Source organism: Phacochoerus africanus, chromosome 15 (genome assembly GCF_016906955.1).
Source record: "Phacochoerus africanus isolate WHEZ1 chromosome 15, ROS_Pafr_v1, whole genome shotgun sequence".
NCBI lineage: Eukaryota > Metazoa > Chordata > Mammalia > Artiodactyla > Suidae > Phacochoerus > Phacochoerus africanus.
Genome location: NC_062558.1, coordinates 72,070,366 through 72,093,284, shown reverse-complemented (window position 1 = coordinate 72,093,284; position 22,919 = coordinate 72,070,366). Strand labels below are relative to the sequence as shown.

Here is a 22,919-nt window from a genome sequence, read left to right as displayed (position 1 = left end):
GAAGTTACAGGTTTACTTATCTTTAATGGTGGATACTTTTCATACTTTTTTTTTTTTTTTAAATTCCCATACTTTTTGCCAGGCACTATGTTATGGTAGGTGCTAGGGATTTCATGAGTATAAGATAATACTCTACCTTCATAGAACTTACTGTTTAGCAGTATATGTTAGTACTAATTAAATGAATAAGAATACCAGTAATGAATAGAAATGTGAAGGAAAAAACATAGAATGCTATGAGAATGTAGTATTTTTAAAGGTTTAACTTAGTCTTGCAAATTGGACTAGATACTTGGAGCAGTTGGTTTTTTAAAATGTTTAATATAGTTCACTAGTCAGTATATGATGTGCCTACTGTGCATAAGCAGTAACAATAAATGTTTAGTAACTTTAGCACAGTTGTACATATTCATGTATTTTTTATTCCTGTTTTTGCATTGCCAGTGTTTGATTTTGCCAGTGGCAAAATAATAGTAATAATGGCATTTTGCTGTATTTGAAAATCTGAAGGTGCATCGAATCCTGCTAACTTGTTGGATTCTGCTAAACTGTAGCAGTACTACAACTCTCAAGTTTTGTAGTTAAGAACATAAATCCACTAAATTAATATATTTTTAATACAACATTATGGAATTAGAGTAACTCTCCTTTCTCCTGCTCAAAATTTGATTTGCTGAAGCTGCCTCCCGAAAATCATGGGTATCGACACTCTGGTCAGAACTTGCTCCGGACTCTCATATGGCAGAATCAGGTCAGGTGGCAGTATCAGGTAAAGGGAAATAAGATACATACTATATTTCCTTCCCCCTTTTTTTTCTTGAAAACATTCATTCAGGAAAAGAAGTAGAATGAACAGGTGACAGGGAGCTACATAAAGAAAACCTGAGATAGTTGATGAACAGAGTTACTTCATTTTTGTAATGTTTTAACAGTTGGCCTATAGAATTATATTGAAGTTAAGGAAAAGTCAGAAATTGGAAGAAAAAAAGAAACTATAAGAATATAAAGAAGAAGCATGAGGTGGCAGAAATATGACTGAACACATCAGTGGTTATAATAGTTGTGAATTGTTTAAATTTCCCTAGTAAATAATTAAATTGAATATCACTGATTTAGATGCAAAGCAAAAGGACAGTTCAAAGAAATAGGTTTCATAATTCATGAATTGGTAGCACCACATGATAGAAATCCTGGTTGGTTCTTAAGGAAACTGATAGAGGAGAACATATGCTAAACTAGGCCAAACAGCAATTTTTGATAAATTAGGTCATGTACATTTGTTTTACAAATGTATTGCCAAGTTTCATACTTTAAGTTAAAGATTTTTTAAATTTTGGTGGTAAAAACCATCTGCATTATAAAAGTGTTGAGGTGTGAACATAGTTGACTGTGCTTAAATATTGTCCTTTCAAAATGTTTTCTTATCACACCTCTTAATTTTTCCATAATTAAATTTTGTTTACTGATTTTAGCAAAATATTTTGGTAAAATGGGCTTGTATTAAAAAGCATGACCTGATAGGTCATGCTAGTAAGGAACTGCTGTAAGGAAACTACTTACTTGCACTTTGTAGGTGGTCAAGAAATAGCATTCAGGATCCATTTATTAAACAGAATTAACTGATCCTGATCTCTCTTCCTATTTTCTAGAAATATTAAAAGTTTGTCGGATATCCAGATAGTACAGGTTGCTTGTGGTTACTATCATTCTCTTGCACTTTCTAAAGGTAAGTGTTGCTTTTAATTTCTTTCCCTTTTTCAGTTTTATTACTCGATACTTTGAGCAGAAAGTATTCCAACTTTGTTCTTATTAAAAGATTGTCCTGGTTCTTCTTCATCCTTTTCATTTCCATATCATTTTAGAACTAGCTTATCAATTTTCACAGACACTGAAACTATTGGGATTTTGATTGGGATTGCCTTATCTCTGTAAATCAATTTGAGAAGAATTTTTGCAACATTCATTCTTTCAGTTCCTGAACATGCTCTATTCCTCCATTTATTTTAATGTCCTTTTAGTTTATCTTAATAGTATTTTTTTTTTCCTGTGGAGAGGTCTTACACATATTTTATTAGATTTTTCCCTAAATAATATTTGTTGTTATTCTGAATGATGTCACTTTCAAATTTTTTTTGCTAGTATATAGACATGAAATTGATTTTTGTATCTAATTGTTCTTTAATCTGCCAGATACTATTCCTTTTATAGCTGGGAAAGTTTATAACTTACCCAATTTCATTTGATCTCACAGATATACTTTTTTATGAATAGAAACAGAAGTCTAAGCATTCTGTTACCTTTGCTTATTTATTTACCTTCTTCATATGCCAGCTAAGGATTATAACATGGGTTAGTAAAGAACCTACCGTAGGTTTTTTTTTGTTTGTTTGTTTGTTTTGTCTTTTTGCTATTTCTTGGGCCGCTCCCGAGGCATATGGAGATTCCCAGGCTAGGGGTCCAATTGGATCTGTAGCCACCAGCCTACACCAGAGCCACAGCAACGCAGGATCCGAGCCGCGTCTGCAACCTACACCACAGCTCACGGCAATGCCGTATTGTTAACCCACTGAGCAAGGGCAGGGACCGAACCCGCAACCTCATGGTTCCTAGTCGGATTCGTTAACCACTGCGCCACGACGGGAACTCCCATAGGTTTATTTTTTATCCTTTACGTTCCAGTGGCATCATTATTGTTGTTTTTAGTTTATTAAATGTCTAGTGAGGCCTACTATGAATGAAACACTAGGCTAGAGCTGTGGGGAAATACAGATAAGTTAAGAGAGAGTTTTAGGGACCATACCATCTAGTGGAAGAGGCAGATACACAAATAATATAATTGAGGCAGAAAAAAGTATACTACTTTTGGTCAAGGTAAAAGTAAAATGCTTTGGGAATAAGGGGAAAAGTGTAATTAATTTCGATCAATACACTTGAATAACAGTAAAAAAGGGATTGATATTTCATGCAGGTCTTGAAAGATGAATAGAATTTATCCAGAATTGGAGATAATATTGTGAAGTAGATAGAGGAAATGTTGAGATAGTACTAAAGTGAAAGTACTAGTAAAGGCATAGAATCTGGAAAGTATTTTGTGTATTGGAGTATCTGTGTATAGTTTTATGTGGGTATTGGGAGAGCATGGGAGATGTACCTCAGCTGAAGGTGAAATAAATACAAATCTGTTACGTGCTCACTTCTGCAGTACATATACTAAGGTGTGTGTGGGGGGGGGGAGCTTAATGTTAAGGAATTTGGATTTATTCCGCCTAAGGAATAAAGTGGGGAGTCGGGGCTGGCATCCCTGTATTCTCTGTTGCTACCTTGCGAACTCCTCTTTTGATACTTTGGTGGGTAAATCCAAGATAAAGTTAAACCCAGAGTTTTTACTGATGAGGACAGTTTTTTATGTTGACTTATAGGTATTCTTTTGCCTTACTCAGCTTCATGTTTTAGCAGAATCTTATTTAAAGAAAAAAAAATTTTGGATCACTCAGTATGAACTGGGCACATTAGGGTGTACTATAATTATACAGTGGTAAGCGGTATACTCTTAGTCCTAATGGTACAGCCACACAAATAATAATATAGTTGCATGCTATAGGAAAGGACTGTAAAGAAAAAGCTTTGGATATTTAGGCCATATAACAAGGGGACTGAATTTAATCTGGGGAATCAGAGGAGGCTTCCTGCTGGGAGAGAATAGAAGTAAATGACAAGGATGAGGGAAAGGTTTAAGTCGGATTGTGAGAAATGGGCATTGAAGAATGTAAAGGAAGGTGCTTATGGCTAGAATATAGTGAGTGAGGGAAGAAACTGATCTGATATGAGGTCAGAAACAAAAGTAGATCATACAGAACCTAATAATAAGCTTTATTAAAAGTATTTATCTCAAGAGCAGTGAGAAGGCATTTTTTTCATATTTATTTCAGATGAGCAACATTATCAAATCTGTATTTTTTTAAAAAAGTCAATTCAGGAGTTCCCGTTGTGGTGCAGTGGTTAATGAATCCGACTAGGAACCATGAGGTTGCGGGTTTGGTCCCTGCCCTTGCTCAGTGGGTTAAGGATCCGGTGTTGCTGTGAGCTGTGGTGTAGGTTGCAGACGCAGCTTGGATCCCACGTTGCTGTGGCTCTGGCGTAGGCCAGCAGCTACAGCTCTGATTCGACCCCTAGCCTGGGAACCTCCATATGCCACGAGAGCGGCCCAAGAAATGGCAAAAAGACCAAAAAAAAAAAAAAAGTCAATTCATTTGAGATTTAGTATGAAGTAAACATGCAGACATATCAAATCTCTAGAATAACTAATTTGAAACTTTTCTAGACCATTATTTTGTCTACCATGTATTAAATCCACATTTTTATATCTGTTTATATGCAGATGTCTGCTAGTATGTACTTAGAGTATTTTTGGAAGTTCTTATCAGTAACTGGTAGGAATAGTTGTCTCTTGAGAGAGGAATGGGGGATCTAATTTTGAAGGGAAACTAACTTTTACTAAGTGTGTACTATTTTATAGTATGGACTTTTAAAAGTCCATTATTAGTATGTCAGTTATTAGTTAACACCGTTTATTTAATAAAAATAGGTTAAAAATGTTTAAAGCTGGAAAAAAAAAGTAACAGTGGGGGAACAAATGTGTGAGAGAACTATTATAAGAACCAGATGAAATGATGAGGAGTGGATCTCTTTGCCATGTTTTTCTTTAGAAAGTAAATTGTAAATAACTTGATGATAGATGGTTGATAACAGTTTGTTTATGAAGAGAGGAGAGTAGTATTAAGGATGACTCCCTATGTCTGTGACTTGTTCTGCAAAACTGGTTAAGATGTCATTTACTGAGACTGAAGAGCACTTTTCAGGTATGGGAGGTAGGATGGGATCATGGATTGAGTTTAGGGCATGCTGAGCTGCAAGTGCCTTTCAGATATCCAAGTATAGATGTCGGGTAAACAATTAGATACATGGGTTTATTGCTTAGAAAAGAGATCTAGGCTAGTGATAAATTTTCAATGTGATCAGCATGTAATGGATAGCTGAAGCCCTGAGCTTGGATGAGTGCCTCTTGGGAGAAAGTACAGAATAAAAATGAGACCTGAGGAGTATTGAAAAGAAATGGCACTTTCTTGAGAGGAATATTAGGAAATAAGATTACCTCCAGTTATGTGACTTACCCATTCATCAGTAAAGTAGGTCAAAGTAAAAGTGTACTAATACAGAATATTCTAAGTAGTATTATGTTTCCATATAAGAAAGAAATAAAATTAGGAGGAATATGTATTTTCGCTGAATGAGAGGAAAAATGTCCTAAAATAACTGATGACCTTCAAATGAAATTTTTGTGTGTGTTAGAAAAATAGTTCATTTTATGATTTTTGTTTTACAGCAAGTGAAGTCTTCTGTTGGGGACAGAATAAATATGGCCAGTTGGGTTTAGGCATTGACTGTAAAAAGCAATCATCACCACAGCTGATTAAGTCTTTGCTTGGAATCCCTTTCATGCAAGTTGCAGCAGGAGGAGCCCATAGTTTTGTACTCACCCTTTCTGGAGCTATCTTTGGATGGGGACGCAACAAATTTGGTCAGCTAGGTCTTAATGATGAAAATGGTAAGTTTGCATTATTTTTAGATATACTTTTTAAAAGAGATGATCTTTTGAGATGGATCAGTGATTCTTAGTGTTAGAAATGTACCCAGATCTTCTCTGGTGGGGATGAGGAGTTAATTTAAAAATTGCATTTGATGATAATATTTTTAGGAGACTGTGGGAAGGCCAAAAATATTTTATTATATAATATAGAAAGTGTATCTGAACAAAACTCTTCATTGTTGGGTGTTTATTAAGAAAAAGTTGAAAAACATTACTTCAAATTGGTAACCACACTATCAGTCACCATTGTTGGGAAAAAGCTGTAAAATTATCCTGAAAGGTAACATGAAGTAGTCATCTATTTGAGTTTTTCAAGGAACTATTTAAATCTGAGTCATTAATCACTGTTAACAGTGGTACTTAAATCTTGAAAATAAACCGTTTTGGATTTTAATAAATTATAACTACTTAAAAAAAGTTCAAAACCGATTTTTCCTAACTACAGTAGGTCGAATGCCAGTAGTTGAAATACAAAAACCAGTAATGTTCAACATAATTGTAATGACTTAAATAGACAAAAGTGAGTCGTTGATCTAGTCACAACTGGTAATGATAAGCAAATAATAACTCTCAGAAAGAATTTTAAAATATTTTGTTTTGCATAAGAAAAACATGTCAGATTAGGACTTCATATCTCTTTTCTGCTATAAAATTTTCATGCTTTTAAAATAGGATCCTATGAGCTTAATTATCATGAGGTGAATATAAAGAATGATATGTATATGTTAGAATCATTCAAAGAGCTTTGAAATTCTTTGATTACTGAGTTCTGTGAAGATTGGTTTTTAGGCAGTTTAACACTTAAATTACTCTATCACAGTACCATGAATAGAAAGGCCTGGGAACCTAACTTAGTAGTTTGTACTACAAAATCATTGAATTTTAGTAAAAATTATTAACTCATCACTGTCTACTGAGTGGGAAACTGTAGAGGAAACACATCTTAAAAGAGTTTTAATTTTCAAAGTACCGTTAATGTCTCTTGTTGGAATTTTCAGATAGGTATGTTCCTAATTTACTAAAGTCACTAAGAACTCAGAAAATAGTTTATATTTGTTGTGGAGAAGATCATACTGCTGCACTAACCAAGGTATTGTACTCCTATAAAACTTCTTTATTATTACTCATGGTAGTTATTTAATAGTCAATAATTTCATATTTATGTTGTAACTTGAGTATTGCTGATGTCTGAAAAATAATTTACCTTTTAAAAAAGGATGGTTTATTTTCTGTTCTCAAAAACAGTTTACCTTAAATTTCAGCTGTGTTTAATGTTACGAAATGTGCATTGTGATCTACTGTTAATTGTGATAAGGGAGTTCCTTGTTGTGGCTCAGTAGAAACAAATCTGACTAGTATCCACGAGGACACAGATTCAATCCCTGGCCTCGCTCAGTGGGTTAAGGATCCAGCATTGCCATGAGCTGTGATGTAGGTTGCAGACACGGCTCGGATCTGGCATTGCTGTGGCTGTGGTGGCCGTAGGTCAGCGGCTATAGCTCCTATTGGACTCCATATGCTGCAAGTGCGGCCCTGAAAAGACCAAAAGAAAAAAAAAAAACCAAACCGTGATAATATATACTGTTGAATTTTTCAGCTTTGTGTGAAATACTGCTTAAATATTTTGAATGAGATAATTTCTTTTTTATCAGATGTGCTGTGCTTTGCATATCAATCCCACTTATATTGCATTAATTAATTAAAATTGCCTAATTTTAATTTAGCACCTATGTGGCATAAATAAAACTAGTTATAGAGGAGACTGAATTCGTCTATTATTCATAGGCTAAGTATTATGCAAGGAGTTAAAATGAACCTTCATCACAGTCTTGTTAAAGTCTTTAACTGTGACCTGTTACTTTATTGGGTATGTACCAATTCAATATCAGTACAGTATAGTTCTCTAGCAGTTAGAAGTAAAATGAAAATAAAAATATTAAACTAACTTTATCAGCAATATTATTTATTATAGTCATGTTAATGTAAGGGAACTGGCAGGTTATTGGCTAAGTTAGAAATGTCTTTGCTCTTTAATCTGCGTAATAAATTGGCAAGAAAAAAAACTTAAAAATTAACTTCTAGTCATATTTATAAAATTCTATACACTTACTCCCACATTAGGAATTTTAGAATAAGAATTATTCTTAGTCCTTAATCAGATATAGTGTACTAAAGGTACTTTAATAAAAATATTATAATGATCAATTATGAAATTAATTTTTTAAAATTTTGTATTACTTGCTTTTGAATAAGGACGTTTTGCTATACCTGCTGATCTTTTTACCATATTTTACTGATTTTTTTAATCATTCAAGTGACAGATGCAATCACTAAAGTCTTATTAAATCATGTAGGCAAGGAGTTCCCATGGCAGCTCAGCATTAACAAACCTGACTAGTATCCGTGAGGACATGGCTTCAATCCCTGACGATCCCTGACCTCGCTCAGTGGGTTAAGGATCTGGCATTGCTGTGAACTGTGGGGTAGGTTGCAGATGAGGCTTCTGTGGCTGTGGCACAGGCCAGCAGCTGCAACTCTGTTTCAACCCCAAGCCTGGGAATTTCATGGGCCAAAGGTGCAGCCCTAAAAAGGCAAAAAACATCATCATGTAGGCAAGTTATAAATTTTAGTCATTCTCTTCTGTTATTGGTATTTGAAAGAAATAAGACCATTTAAGGTAATAGTAAAAAATATTTTGTATAATATTCCTTAGGTCTATATTTGTGATAGAAATACTCACATGTTAATGCCTTTCAAATTCAGCCTTTCAGATGACCACTCATCTTTTTTTCCCAAGGATTTCTAGCTCTTTATATCTGTCGGGTTTTTTTTTTTTTTTAATGTTAATTCTATTTATCTTCTGTATTTCTCTCTCAAAACAGTAGGTGGTGATACTTGTTGACTGGAGATTTTGGTGTATGTTATTTTTATTTTATTTTATTATTTTTTTATTTATTTTTTTGCTTGTAGTGTATGTTATTTTTAATGAAATTAGATGGTTTTAAATATTTCAAAAGTGAAATATTTTATTTTTCCTTGACTGTAAGTTTGTTTTATGAAGCAGTTTCCTTGTGTAAAAGAGACATTAGGAAAAATTGTCGGAATTTATGTTATTTTATAAATTCATTATGCAAATCTCATATACATATACCTTTTCACTTATCAATTGCCTAGCAATTTTTAGAATCTATGCTAAAGATATGAAGTTATTTTTACACAAGGCTGTTTGTTGTGGCAGTATTTTAACAACAAAAGAACAGAAGAAATCTAGATGCTCTTCTGTAGCAACCTGCTTGAATAAACTGTGGTAAATATATAAAAGAGAATGAGGAAGACCTTTATATTATGTTGTGGAATGATCTTCAGGGTATATTGTTAAGGAAAAAGAAGAAGGTATAGGGTAGTTGCCTTTTGTATAGAAGAGGTTAAATATAAGCATATTACATGTTCATATTTAGAAGAATTAATAGGTAAGACCAAATGAACCTTGCTTTATAGGTTTTACTTTGTGACCTAGAAACTGTTACACGTAATTAAAAACGAAACTTATATTTATATATTAAAATAATTTTTCAGAATTGCTAGTGGCACAACTACAGAAAGAAGAATTCTTATAGGTCATTTTAAAATACAATATTTTATTGTACATCACTAGTGGAAAACAGTTAAAGATAAACCAAATTCACAAAGAAGCTGTAAGCTGCATTCTGTAGTCTTATTGATAGTAGTAAAATTAGTAGTGTTATTATCAATATATTGCATATAAAGTAGGATAAAGACAAGTAAGCACTTGTTCTCCTGTCATTAGAAAATATGATTTTTCAGCTTAAGAGAAAAGGAATATAAAATAATAGTAATTAAAACCTTGTGATCTTTTCTTTGAATCACAAGTATCAGTTTGAATTCTTTTCTCCTTCTAAAATAATTTTTTGTGTGTTGTTTTTGGGTTTTTTTTTTTGCTATGACCACGAAAATATCCTAGAAGTAACTAAACATGTGCAATCTGGAAGCAATGAGCATCTCTTGATTGTTGTAGACCCTATACAAGAAAGAACCAGGGCTTCTTAGTGAAGAGTCTAATCCCATATCTGGGGAGAGGGGAAAGTATGAAAAAAGCCTTGGGTATTTTGTGTTATAAAAATGCAAAGACTGTTAAGATATGTCAGAAGGACAACTTGAAGGAGTTTTCATTGACTAATAAAAATGGAAATATACCAAATATATAAAAATCCTTACTGAAATCAATACAAAGCACACTTCATTGCTTATCCTTTGAGGCTGCTAGGACAACTCATTTTTTGAAAAATATGTAAATGAGAAGAAGCATTTCCCCTGCCTCTTTTTTACAGACTATTTTAGAATAACTTAATAGTTGCTAAGTTACGTTCTCTTTAGAAGGATTTCAGCTAATAAATCTGGAAGAAATAAGATTATAAAATCTCCATTTTATACTCCTTAATGAAATAGTGGGTTTAGGCAAAGATCAATGTTAAGTTTAATGGGGATAGATTAGGCTGAAAGATGTTGTCCCACTAACTTTGGTTTTTAGGGCTGCATCAGCAGCATATGGAAATTCCCAGGATAGAGGTCCAGTCAAAGCTACAGTTGCTGGCCTGCACCACAGCCACAGCAGTGTGGGATCTGAACTGCATCTGCAACCTATACCACAGCTCATGGCAACGCCAGATCCTTAACCCACTTGGCAAGGCCAGGGATCGAACCCACAACCTCATGGTTACTAGTTGGATTCATTTCCGCTGAGCCACAACAGGAACTCCGAAACAGCATGTTTAAATGATTATATATCCAGTGATCAAGTAGGATTTATCCCTGGGATCCAAGGATGATCCAGAATTTGCAAATCAGTCAGTGTTATGTACCACATTAACAGAACGGAGGATAAAAATCCTCATCTCGGTAGATAAAGAAAAAGCATTTGACAAAATTCAACATCGTTTTATGTTAAAAACTCAACAAATTGAGTATAGTGGGAACATGCCTCAACATAACGAAGTTCATCTATGACAAATCTACCACTAACATATTGCATAATGGTGAAAACTTGAAAGCTTTTCCTCTAAGATCAGGAACAAGGCAGGATGCCCCCTCTTAACACTGCTACTCAAGATAGTACTAGAAGTTCTATCCATAGCAGTTAGGCAAGAGAAAGAAATAAAAGACATCCAAATTAGTCTCTGGTTTCAGAAGACTTGATATTATATATATAGAAAACCCTAGAGATTCCACAAAAATATTTTAGAACCAATAATAAATGAATCCAGTGAAGTTGCAAGATACAAATTAACATATAAAAATCAATCGCATTTTTATACACTAAAAGCAAACTATTTGAAAGAAATTAAGTAGTCCCATTTGTAGTGTCAAAAACAGTCAAATAACTTAGGAATAGAGGTGAACCAAACAGATGAAAGATCTGTACTCTGAGAACTGTATAAAACATCATTGAAAGAATTTGAAGAAGACAGAAATAAATGGAAACATACCTCATGTTCTTGGGATGGAAGTATTAATATTGTTAAAAATGTCCATACTACTCAAAGTGATCTACAGATTCAATGCAGTCCCTATCCAAATTCCAATGACATTTTTCACAGAAATAGGACAATTTAAAAATTCATATTGAACTACAAAAGACGCAGAATAGCCAAAGCAATCTTAAGAAAGAATGACAAAGTGGAAGCATCACATTTTATGGTTTTAAATTATGTAAACAAAGTTGTAGTAATCAAAACAGACTGATACTGGAATGAAAACAGATATTATACCAGTCAAACAGAATAGGTAGCCCAGAAATTAATCATTGGTAAGGTTCAGGAGCACACAATAGAAAAGGATGATCTCTTTAATAAGTGGTGCTAGGAAATCTGCATATTTACATGCAAAAGAATGAAACTGGACCACTAATTCACACCACTCAAAATGTAACTCAACTTGGATTAAAGACTTAAATATAAGACCTGGAACTGTAAAACTTCTGGAAGTAAACAGAGGAAAGTTCCCTGATGTTAGTCTTGGTTGGCTTATTTTGGATATGACATCAAAAGTACAGGCAACAAAAGCAAAAATAAAACATCATACTATACCAGAAAGCTTTTATAGAGCAAAAGAAACAGCAGAATGAAAAGGCATCCTATGCAATGGTAGAAAATATTTGTAAATCATATATCTGATTAGGGTTAATACCTAAAATGTGTAAGAAACTCAGTGACTCATGGCTGAAAAACAAATAATCTAATTTTTAAATGGGCAGAAGGGCCTGAATAGACATTTTTCCAGAGGAAATATATAAATAGACAAAGGGTACATGAAAAGGTGCTCAGTATCAACATCACAATCATCAGGAAAATGCAAATCAAGACCTCAGTGAGATATTACCTTACATCTGTAGGATGGCTATAATTAAAGATAAATAAATAAAAAGACAAGTATTAACAACAGTATGGAGAAAGGGGGAAGCTGGTGGGAATGTATAGTGGTGCAGCCATTGTGGAAAACACTATGGAGTTCCTCAAAAAATTGTAAATAGAATTACTATATGACCCAGCAGTCCTACTTTTGGATGTATTTCTGAAGGAAGTGAAAACAGAATCTCAAATAGATAACTGTACTCCCATGTTTATTGCATCATTGTTGACAGTAGCCAAGATATTTTGACAGCCTAAGAGTCCATTGCCAGATGAATGGATAAGGAAATGTGGCATGTATATGCACACACACGGACATACACACACAATGTAAAATAAGGGGAAATCTCTCATTTGTGGTAATGTAAATAAACCTAGAGGTCATTATGCTAAGTGAAATAAGACATAAACAAATACTATATGGTATCACTTATAAGTGAAGTAGTAGAAGAAAATAAGTCAAGTTCATAGAAACAATAGAATGGTAGTTGCCAGGTTCTAGGGGGTGAGAGAAATAGGGATTTGTGGTCAGAGGGTACAAGCTTTCTGTTAATGTGATTAAATTCTGAGAATCTAATGTACAGCACGGTGACTATAGTTAACAATAATGTATTCTATACTTGAAATCTGCTAAGAGTGGATCTGAAGCATTCGCACCAAAAAAAGTATGTGAAGTGATGGATGTGTTCACTATGATAATAATGTCACAGAGTTTACATATGTCATGTTGTATACTTTAAAAATACACAATTTTGTATCAAGTCAGTAATGCAAAATACCAAAATAAAATGGAGAAAAACATAAAAAATAATTAACACTTCTGGTATTTCTATCAAAATGGAAATTAATATTTTTGTAAGTATAATCACACTGTTGTGTTATATATTTTTTTCTTTTAGACTTATAGCTGCTGAAGATACACATGCAGTTATAAGGGAAATGATTTGATGATCATAGTTTGCTTTAAAGTACTCCAATACTTTTTTTTTTTTTGCTTAAAGTACCCCAAAAGGAGTCCCCTAGTGGCCTAGCAATTAAGGATTTAGCGTTGTCACTGCTGTGGCTCAGGTTCAGTCCCTAGCCTGGGAACTTCTGCATGCCACAGGTGCAGCCAAAAAAAAAAAAAAACAGTAAAGAACCCTCCAGAAGGGAAGTGGGAAGGGCATCAGTGCAACAGGATTATTTGACTTTTGTCAGTTGTTGAAACTGAATGATGGTTATGTGATAATTCATATATGTACGAATATATGTATATAAAAATGTCTTTTGTACATTTGTTTGACATTTACTGCAATAAAATTTTAAATAGAAAAATCAGTTTTCTTACATAGCAATCTGTATAAATACTTCCCTCTTTCATTATTTAATAGCATAAATTTATATGCATAACTGGCTGTGAAGAAAAGCAGGTGAATTGAAAAATACTAATCGTGCTTGCATGAAGCTGTCATCATTAATTACTTTTTTTTTTTTTGGGTCTTTTTAGGGCAGCATATGGAGGTTCCCAAGCCAGGGGTCCAGTTGGAGCTGTAGCCACCAGCCTATGCCACAGCCACAGCCACAGCAACGCAGGATCCCAGCTGCGTCTGTGACCTTACACCTCAGCTCATGGCAATGCCAGATCATTAACCCACTGAGTAAGGCCAGGGCTTGAACCGGCATCCTCATGGGTACTAGTTGGGTTCATTAACCACTGAGCCAGGGCAGGAACTCCCATTAATTACTTTTTAAAAACATAACCTTTAATCCAGTTATATATTTAAGACCATCTGTATTATAGTATCTGTGCCAAGAATAGCTATATTTGTGTACTCTGGCTACATATACTTTGTTTTGCAGAGCTACTTTGAAAATTGAAAATGATACCATTTTTAGGTTTTGTGAAATTTTATAGGTGTGTACTTGGGATTCAACAAGAATATAATGAAGGCAGTGCAAACTCCTAATTATTAATAGGAGTTCCTACTGTGGCATGGTGAATTAATGGTCTGGCTTGTCCCTGTGGCATTGCTGGTCTGATCCCTGGCCCAGCGCAGTGGGCTAAGGATCTGGCATTGCTCCAGCTGTGGCATAGGTCACAGATGCAGCTCAGATTTGATCCCTGGCTCAGGAATACACATATGTTGTGGGTGAAGCTGAGAAAGGGGAAAAAAAATTAATAGTGTATCTTTAATGATGACTTCAGCTAAATATCTTATAATGATGAGAGCATTATTAAATACTTGTAAAATACATGAGAATAATTAGCCATATCAACTTGGAGCTCTCCTAGTTTTAAGACATTTTACCTTGAAAAATCAGCTATCAGAGTTCCCACTGTAGCCCAGTGGGTTAAGAATCCAGTTGCAGTGGCTTGGATTGCTGCAGAGGCATGGATTTGATCTCCAGCCCACTCCGGTGGGTTAAGGATCCTGAGTTGATGCAGCTTGGATTTTATCCCTGGCCAGAGAATTTCCATATGCTATGGGTGCAGCCATTAAAAAAAAGAAAAAAATCAGCTGTCATCTGTTAAATTGTGAAGTCAATAGAAGAGAAAATTTGACTCTTTATTAACTTACTGTCCTGAAGATACTTTCTTTTATCAGACTTTCTAATGACAAAGTGTTTTATCTTTTTTTTTTTTTTTCCAGGAAGGTGGAGTGTTTACTTTTGGAGCTGGAGGGTATGGTCAGTTGGGTCATAACTCTACCAGTCATGAAATAAACCCAAGGAAGGTTTTTGAACTTATGGGAAGCATTGTTACTCAGATTGCTTGTGGAAGGTAAGCAGTTATATAAAAGAGTATTTTGATCTTTTGTAACACAGTTATTTAGGGATTTTTTTTTTAATTAAACACCTATTATGCCATAAATCATAGGGAATGGCTTCCAACAGCTCAGGTTCCTTTCCTTTGGTTCTCACAAGGTATTCTCCAGTGGAACAGGCTGGACTTTAAGTTGAACTCGAGTATCTTTATGGCTTCCTTTTCTTTTTCTGATCATTTTCCTTCACATGTTCCAGGAAGCTGTCTTGGCTCTTAGGGTGCTTAATATGCTCAAGATGTACATCAATTCGCTTGGCAAGAAGAATCTTGCCCAACTTAACTTGTTTGTTTATAACAATGCCAATAGCGTGAAGGGTAACATTGTAGATTCATCCAGTTTAGCCCTGGTAACGTTTGTGGGGCATTCCTTTTTGAACAGTGCCCATTCACTTTATGTCTACAGTATCACATAGTTTCTTGTTGATTTGGATGGGTGTGGCAAAAGGAACAACTTCATGTTTTCTAAAAGGCCTACGGAAGATATAGGGGGTAACTCTTCTCTTCCCTTTGTATTAGTCATTTTTGTAAATTATTGGAAGAAGGCAATTCTAGCTCGATATGGAGATTTTTAAAAAATGAGTTGTTTGGAAATCTAATAGTCTTAGATTAAAAAATATTCTCTCTGATGTGCAGTGGGTTAAGAATCCCACTGCAGTGGCTCAGGTGACTGGGGAGGCATGGGTTTGATCCTTGACCTGGCACAGTGATTTAAATGATCCAGTGTTGCAGCTTACAGTCGCAACTGTGGCTCAGATTCAGTCCCTGTCCTGGGGACTTCCATATGCCATGGGTGTGGCCATTAAAAAAAAAAAAGTTCTCTCTTAAGTGCCTGATTGGCTGCTAAGGAGTCATAGTAACAAGAGAGACATCTTTTATACTGATTTTTTTGCCTTTCTCTATTTGAAACAAATTTATCTGAGTCAAGATATTAATAGTGTTAATGTAGTACTGTATATAACATTAAGTAAATATAATTTATTGTATGTAACATTACATTTGAAAAGAAACTACATATCTTTTTTTTTTTTTTTTCTTTTTAGGTCTGTACCCACGGCATTTGGAGGTTCCCAGGCTAGGGGTTGAATTGGAGCTACAGCTACCAGCCTGTGCCACAGCCACAGCAGTGCAGGATCTGAGCCATGTCTGTGACCTACACCACAGCTCACGGCAACGCCAGATCCATAACCCACTGAGCAAGGCTGGGGATCAAACCCACAAACTCATGGTTCCTAGTCGGATTTGTTTCCACTGCACTGAACTTCTTTCTTTTCTTTTTTTTTTTTTTTAAGAATAAAGAAATTGACCAATTTTTTACTTATACATTGGACTAATTAATGATGAAACTTGAATTGGAATGCTGTTCTCCTGATATCTAGTTCTTGAGAGTAGATAGGAGTCAGAACTTCGTCTTTAGTGGATTAAATTTTGTTGGACTCCTCAGGCAATATGCCCTTTGCTTGACTTAACTCAGTTTTGACCACTTAATTTTTTTCCACCTGGTATATATCTTTATATAATACAGTTTAGTTTTCCAACAGTTAATTCTAATACACAACCACAGTGTAGTTAGCCTTTTGTGACCTTTTTTCCTTCAACATCATGCTGTATGATGGTCTATGTGTAGTCATGGTTCTTCATTAATAGCTCTTATTGTGTTTTACTCTACTATGTGTATATATAATTATTTACTCATTACAGATAGGCACTTGGGCATTTTGGCAGTTACGAATAACATTGCTTTGAACATTTACTATGTCATATACATAAACTTTCATATTTCTAAAGTATATACTTAGAATGGAATTTCTGAGTCATAGAGTATACTTGAATTTTGCTTAACCTGCACTCTGTTTACCAGAATGGTTATACCAGCTTACCTTCCCATCAGTATTATATGAGAATTCCTAAGTCCCGGTCATCATTTGGTATTGTTAGACTTCGAATTTTTGCTAACCTTTTGGATATACAGTGTTAACTCAGTCATTTTAATTTGCAGTTCCATGATTTGACAGCAACTGCACTGAACATGTAGATCACTTTTGGAAGTATTGACATCTTAACAGTTTTAGGTCTTTCCATCTTTGAATGTGGAATGTCTAATTTCTTTCAGTAATGTTTTGTAGTTTTCATTGTGTATGTTTTATCTATTTGTTTTCTGTATACCTTATGCTTTTTTGTCCTTGATCTCCTACATTATTGTCTTCTTTTGTGTTTAGTTATTTTAGCTTCCTTTTCATTACCCCTTTTTCTTTTTTTTTTAATGTGTTTTTAGGGCCACACCCTCAGCACATGAAAGTTCCCAGGTTATGGGTCGAATTGGGCTGTGGCCTTCACCACAGCCACAGCAACACTGGATCCAAGCTGCATCTACAACCCATACCACAGTTCACAGCAACGCCAGATCCTTGACCCACTGAAGCGAGGCCAGGGTTGAACCGGCATCCTTATGGATACTAGTCAGGCTCATTACCACTGAGCCACAAGGGGAACTCCATCATTTTCTTTTCTGTATATTCTATAGCTATCTTTTTGTGGTTACCATGGGGATTACATTTAATATTCTAAAGTTATAACACTTTAACTCAAATTTATACCATTTCAACCTCAATAACATACAGAAACTCTATTCCCACTCCCTTTCAGTTATTGGTGTCATAACTTTGTATACATTGTGTGTCCAAAAACATAAATTAGTCTCCTAAATTAGGTAGAAAACAAAATTTGGAGAAAAAAAAGTTTACAATAATACTAGCTTTCATAATCAAGCATATATTTGCCTTTACTGAGATCTTTATTTTTTCATACAGCTTCTAGTTACTGTCTAGTGTCCTTTCATTTCAACCTGTAGGACTCCTTTTAATATTTCTTAAAGGTCAGGTCTAGTGATAACAAACTCCCTCAGCTTTTGCTTATCTGTAAATGTCTTAATTTCTCTCTCACTTTTGAAAGACAGTTTTGCCAGACATCGGATTCTTGGTTGACAGGTTTTTTTTCTCTCAGCTGTTTCAGTATATCAGCCCACTGTCTTCTGACCTGCTAAGTGTCTGTTGAGAACTCTACTGATAATCCTCTTGAGGATCCCTTGTATGCAACAAGTCACTTCTCTTTTGCTTTTTCAAGTTTCTCTGTCTTTCGACAGTTTATTTGAGTATGGGTTTCTTTCAGTTCATCCACCTTGGAGTCTCTTGGATGTTTGTCTTTCACGAAGTTTGGAAAGTTTTTATTTGTTATTTCTTCAGATGATCTGTCTCCGTATCTTTCTTTTTACTTTCTGGAACTCCCACAGTGCCTATGTTGGTCCACTTGATGTCCCAGAGGTCCCTTAACCCTTCCTTAATATTTTTCCTATCTTTTCCTAAGGCTTAGGAACTCCACTTGTTTTATTTTCAAGTTCTCTTACTCTTTTTTCTTTAGACTCAAATCTTCCTTTGAATCTAGTGAATTTTTCATTTCAGTTTTGTATTTTTTATCCTTTTGTTTCCTTTTGGCCTGTTTTAAATTTTTCTCTTTTTTAAATTGATGTTTCTGTTTTCTTTATATATTATTTTCTTCACTTTTCCCATGCCTTCCTTTAGTTATTTGAGCACCTTTAAGAAGTTGTTTTAGTTTTTATCTATTTAAGGTCCATCATCTGATTGTTCTCAAGGACAGTTTCTGTTGTTTGTTTGGCCACACCTATAGCATGTGGAAATTGAGATGATCTATCCCATGCTGGAAGGGCCAGGGATTTAACCTGTGCTGCAGTTGTGGCCTGTGCCACAGCTACAGCGGCAACACTGGCTTCCTAACCCACTGCGCCATGAGGGAACTTCCAGTTGTTTTATTTTTATTTATATATATTTATGTATTTATTTACTTATTGTATTTTTTAGGGCCACACCTGTGGCATATGGAGGTTCCCAGGCTAGGGGTTGAATTGGAGCTACAGCTGCCAGCCTTTGCCACAGCCACAGCAACTCGGGATCCGAGCCGAGTCTGTGACCTATACCACAGCTCACAGCAATGCTGGATCCTTAACCCACTGAGCAAGGCTAGGGATCGAACTCGCAACTCCATGGTTCCTAGTCGGATTCATTAACCACTGAGCCACGACAGGAATGCATTTTTTTGTTTTAAAGTAGACTTTATTTTTTACAGCATTTTTAGATTCAAAACAAAATTAAGTGATATTTTTTATAATTGACTGTTGACAAAAAATAATCAATAAACAGTCTTTAATAGGAATAGAAAAGTGTTTTATTTGAGCAAAACTGAGGATGATAACCTGGAAGACAGCCTCTCAGATAACTCTGAGGAACTGCTCCAGAGAAGTATGATTTTCAGCACAGGTATTGTATCTTGTCAGAACAAAAAACATCAAGTAAGTCAGGAATAACTTCCTTCAAGGATTCAAAAAAACAAAATCAGCATGTACACAGCATGGACATTCTTTACTTCTGGCACTGTACCCTGTTCTTTAGTTGTTAAAGCAGATATACAATGTATATTTGATAGGCCAACAAATAGGTTGTTTTTGTTAGCATTAAATTCAGCTTAACTTACATGTAAGCCAGAGTGAATTTCCTTATCTCAATATGTGAACATTTCTTTTGCGACTATATTAACAAATCATTACAGGTATATGTATTACACATTAAGGTTCTTTCTGTGGGTTTGGACAAATCTGTAATGATGTGCATCTACCATTGTAGTATCATATAGAATAATTTCACTGCTGTAAACATCCTCTGTATTCCTCCTCTTCATTCCCCCCCTCCTCCCTAACCCCTGGCAACCACTGATTTTTACTCTTAAAGTTTTGTCTTTTCTAGAATATCATGTGGGGAGTTCCCATTGTGGCACAGTGGAAACAAATCTGACTAGGGACCATGAGGTTGCGAGTTTGATTCCTGGCCTTGCTCAGTTGGTTAAGGATCCAGCATTGCTGTGAGCTGTGGTATAGGTCGCAGACACTGCTCAGATCTGGTGGTGTTGTGGCTGTGGCATAGGATGGCAGTTGTAGCTCTGATTTGACCCCTAGCCTGGGAACCTCCGTATGCCGGGGGCGCAGCCCTGAAAAGACAAAAGACAAAAAAGAAAAAGGAAAAAAAAAAGAATATCACGTGGAATCACATAGCATGTATGTAGCCTTCTCAGATTGTCTTCTTTGACTTAGTAATATGCATTTATGCTTCCTCCATATTTTTTCCTGGCCTGATTACTGATTTTAGTACTATGTAATACTCCATTGTCTAGATGTACCTGTTTGTTTCTCCTTTCATCTACTGGAAGACATCTTGGTTGCTTCCAAGGTTTGGCACTTAAGAGTAAAGCTACTGTAAACATCTGTGTGCAGGTTATTGTTGTGGACACAAGTTTTTACCTCCTTTGGATAAATAATGACAAGCACAATTGCTGGATCATATTGTAACAGTATGTTCAGTTTTGTTAGAAACCACCAATCTGCCTTCCAACGGAGCTGTATCATTTTGCATTCCTATGTTGATTTATTTATTTTTCCTTTGAATGGGCCATATTTTCCAACTTCTCTGTATTCCCTGTGATTTTTTTCTTTTTGAAAACTGGACACTTGAATCTAGTAATGTCCTTAACTCTGGAAATAAGAGTCTGTCCTTTTTCCAGAGGTTGCTGATCTTTGTTTTGTTTTTATTTTTTTATTGTTATAGGTTGTCTCCGTGCCAGGGATCAGCCAGAGCTGTAAACATAAGGCCTTCTCAGGTCTTTTCTGAGCCTGTACATTGTCCTGGGCATGCACGGTGACTTTCTAAGTTCCCCTGTATATGCCGTTACATTTGAATGTCCTAAATCTTAAATGACTAATTTCTAAAAGAAGCAAAAGAAAAGAGAAATAAAAGAAAATAAAAGGGAAAATAGCACTTCAAATCTCCTCTTCAGCTGGAGGGGAAATAGGCTTACAACAGTTGTCAGGAGGGGTGCAAAAAGGCCTCTACCCACCTTTGTGATTAGAAACAGCAATCAGTGATCAGAGCAGCAGTCTCAAACACAGGGTCATTATTGCCTACCCTGGCTTCAACAAGTTATGTTGTATATTCCTGGAACATGTCAATAGCTGCCTATCACAGGGCTGAGTGTCATGGGGTAGGTAGCTACTATTGTACTAAGTACTGAAATTAATCCAAAATAATTATAGTTTATCACCCAAGCCTTCCCTTAGAAATCGCAAGCCTTTAATAGACTCAAGAGGATTTCCCGTTGTGGCTTAGCAGTAAAAAACCCAACTAGTGTCCCTGAGGATGTTGGTTTGATCCCTGGCCTTGCTCAGTGGGTTAAGGATCTGGTGTTGCTATGTGCTGTGTGGTGTAAATCGCAGATGTAGCTCAGATTCTGGATTGCTGTGGATGTGCTGTAGGCTTGAAGCTACAGCTCTGATTCGACCCCTCACCTGGGAACTTCCATATGCCATGGGTATGGCCCTAAAGAGACAAAAAAATAAATAAAATAATAGACTTAAGAGTTTTAAAATAGTTATATAGATTCTGCCAATGTAGTTGTTGTCTGGGTAAGGAGTCAGATTCTTGGTGCTTCCTACACCATCTTCTCAGAACCATCATCTCATAGCTCCATCTTTGAAATCTCTTTCACCCTTTTGTTTTTTAATGCCACTGTTGTCATAAATTAATTTCATGTATACATGGCTTGTTTCTATCATCTGTAACTTATTTGATTATTTTTTGTATTTCCTTGTATGTCTGTCATTTTTTGGTTTTGCTTTTGAGGCTGTGTTCTTAAGTGCATAAAATTTAAATTTTATCTGTTCTTGGTGGATTGAACCTTTTATCATTGTAGTAGTGATCCTCTGGATCTCTTAAAACACTTTTGTTTTCTTGAAGTCTCTTTTATCTAATGTAAATAAGATATACATGCTTAATGTATACATTTTTTTCTTTTTAGGGCTGCACCTATGGCATATGGAAGTTCTCAGGCTAGGGGCTGAATTGGAGCCACAGCCACACTGTATCTGAGCTGCATCTGTGACCTACACCGCAGCTTGAGGCAACGCTAGATCTTTAACCCACTGAGCAAGGCCAGGGTTTGAACCTGCATCCTCACAAATACTGTGTTGGGTTCTTAACCCGCTGAGCCACCACAGGAACTCTGACCTTACATTTATCTAATATATGTATTTTCCTATTCTTTTACTTTGTTTTTTCTGTATGTTTTAGGTGAGTCTCATATGAATAGCATTAAATCCAGTCTAACCATCTTTGTCTTTTAAATGGACTGCTTTGTCAGTTTTATGTTTTTTATAATTATTATATTTACATTTAAACCTGCCATCATATTTTGTACCATTTTTGCCACCTATTTGTTCTCATTTTCTTCCTTTTTTTTGTCTTTTCTAGGGCTGCACCTGCGGTATATGGAGGTTCCCACGCTAGGGGTCAGTCAGAGCTGTAGCCACCAGCCTACCCCATAGCCACAGCAACTTGGGATCTGAGCCGCATCTGCATCCTACACCACAGCTCACGGCAACAACGGATCCTTAACCCACTGAGCAAGGCTGGGGATGGAACCTGCAACCTCATGGTTCCTAGTCGGACTCGTTAACCACTGCACCACGACGGGAACGCCTCTTTTTTGTCTTTCTTTGATAATTTTTTAAGCCAGTTTAATTTCCTCTACCCATTTGAGAATTTGTAAACTTTTTTAGTTGTTATTCCAGAAATAACATTATTCTTTAATTCAAAGTAATACCTTTCCCCTTTTCTGAAAATTAAAAGATCTCCATTTGCCTTTCCCAGTTTTTTCATTCTATGTATATTTTTAAACCCCACAAGAACATTGCTTCATATAGTCTGCACATTTAGAAATGGCTCCACATGTATTTACTTTTGGGGTTTTTTTCCTCTTCATCTTTTATAATTTAGTATCATTTTCCTTTTCTTCCCCCCTTTCTGCCACAACATGTAGCAGTTTGATGTGGGATCTCTGCAGTTTCTAGACCAGAGCTTGAACCTGGGCTGCAGCAGTGAAAGCACTAAGTCCTAACTAGTAAACCACCAAGGAACTCCTAGTATCATTT

General features: G+C 35.5%; 1 protein-coding gene across 5 annotated transcripts in view; it reads left to right on the top strand.

The window, feature by feature from the left end:
* The window catches only part of HERC4 (HECT and RLD domain containing E3 ubiquitin protein ligase 4), a 148,414-nt gene that overhangs the window by 35,432 nt on the left and 90,063 nt on the right, over window positions 1-22,919 (top strand). For 4 of the 5 annotated variants that reach the window (XM_047760965.1, XM_047760963.1, XM_047760964.1 and 1 more), the window contains exons 4-7: window positions 1,650-1,726; window positions 5,384-5,605; window positions 6,646-6,737; window positions 14,703-14,833. In XM_047760965.1, coding sequence (XP_047616921.1) covers window positions 1,650-1,726; window positions 5,384-5,605; window positions 6,646-6,737; window positions 14,703-14,833 — 522 coding nt within the window. Of the gene's footprint in view, window positions 1-1,649; window positions 1,727-5,383; window positions 5,606-6,645; window positions 6,738-14,702; window positions 14,834-22,919 lie in introns of those variants that run through there. The other variant, XM_047760966.1, reaches the window with a different exon arrangement.